The sequence below is a fragment of the Pristiophorus japonicus genome, chromosome 17 (genome assembly GCF_044704955.1).
Source record: "Pristiophorus japonicus isolate sPriJap1 chromosome 17, sPriJap1.hap1, whole genome shotgun sequence".
NCBI lineage: Eukaryota > Metazoa > Chordata > Chondrichthyes > Pristiophoridae > Pristiophorus > Pristiophorus japonicus.
In genome coordinates this window covers 14724100-14725600 of record NC_091993.1, presented here as the reverse complement: position 1 = coordinate 14725600, position 1501 = coordinate 14724100, and the positions used below count along the sequence as shown (strand labels likewise).

The window sequence follows — 1501 nt, the reverse complement described above, 5'->3', positions numbered from 1 at the left end:
TGGATTGAGGGGGGGGCGGGAGATGGATTGAGGGGGGGGCGGGAGATGGATTGAGGGGGGGGCGGGAGATGGATTGAGGGGGGGGGCGGGAGATGGATTGAGGGGGGGGCGGGAGATGGATTGAGGGGGGGGCGGGAGATGGATTGAGGGGGGGGCGGGAGATGGATTGAGGGGGGGGCGGGAGATGGATTGAGGGGGGGGCGGGAGATGGATTGAGGGGGGGGCGGGAGATGGATTGAGGGGGGGGCGGGAGATGGATTGAGGGGGGGGCGGGAGATGGATTGAGGGGGGGGCGGGAGATGGATTGAGGGGGGGGCGGGAGATGGATTGAGGGGGGGGCGGGAGATGGATTGAGGGGGGGGCGGGAGATGGATTGAGGGGGGGGATGGATTGGGGGGGGGGGGCCGGGGGGAGATGGATTGAGGAAGGGGGCGGGAGATGGATTGAGGGGGGGGCGGGAGATGGATTGAGGGGGGGGCGGGAGATGGATTGAGGGGGGGGCGGGAGATGGATTGAGGGGGGGGCGGGAGATGGATTGAGGGGGGGGCGGGAGATGGATTGAGGGGGGGGCGGGATGGATTGAGGGGGGGGCGGGGGGGGAGATGGATTGAGGGGGGGGCGGGAGATGGATTGAGGGGGGGGCGGGAGATGGATTGAGGGGGGGCGGGATGGATTGAGGGGATGGGATGGCGGGTCAATCCTTCTCCCGCCGGGGTAAAGGGGCCCAGCCTCGCAGCCCGGTGGCCTTCAATCGCCCGAAACCACAGGCCGCTTTTCCTCCCCCGACAATATTTAAAACGATGGCCGCGCCGCCTGCGCTCGGCCGAGGCCGGGCCGGGCCGGGCCGAGAACAGGCTGCCGCTGCCGCTGCCGCTGGGTGGAAGGTTCGCGATGGCCCGCCGCGCGCTCCCTCACCTGCCGCTCTTCGGCCGAAGGTTCTTCCGACCGCTTCACCGCCTCGTATCTCAACGACATCGTCCGCCGAGATTTAAAAAAAACCCCGAGCGAAGCGCGCGAGCGATTGACTGGGCCTGAGCTGACCCGTATCCCTCCGCACTGCTGCCGCCCCACCCCCGGGAGTGAGTGACAGGACGGCTGTGTGTGTGTGCGCGCGCAGTCCCGCCACGCCCCCTCCGCTTTTGTAACGTCATCCCCTTCAAAAAAAATAACTCCCAAATCATTCATGTTTTTTCCTCTCTCCTGTCTCCGCCGGAAATATATGTGTTTTTTTTTATTTCATGCGTCTTATCGATTGATTTTTCCGATTAACCTTTTATTTGTTTAAAACAACCGTCCCTCCCCCATGACGTCACGCGCGATTGGATTCTGGGAGTTGTCGTTTTCTCTCCTCTTAAAGTGCCCGCCCCCACCTTTCAGTCACCAGCTTGCATCTGCTTTTGGTAAACATCACAATTTCTTTGCTCATGAGAGTGTTACTTAAGAAGGAATATATGCTGATGGTGCATTATGGTGAGCTAAAGTGTTCATCATAGCTTGGAAT

General features: G+C 62.1%; 1 protein-coding gene across 1 annotated transcript in view; it reads right to left on the bottom strand.

Moving 5' to 3' along the window:
- The window catches only part of arpp19a (cAMP-regulated phosphoprotein 19a), a 19509-nt gene extending 18426 nt beyond the window's left edge, over window positions 1-1083 (bottom strand). The window contains exon 1 of the mRNA XM_070859319.1: window positions 916-1083. Within this exon, the coding sequence (XP_070715420.1) occupies window positions 916-975 (60 nt within the window). The 5' untranslated portion in view covers window positions 976-1083. The remainder of the gene's footprint in view (window positions 1-915) is intronic.
- Window positions 1084-1501: the final 418 nt, after the last annotated feature.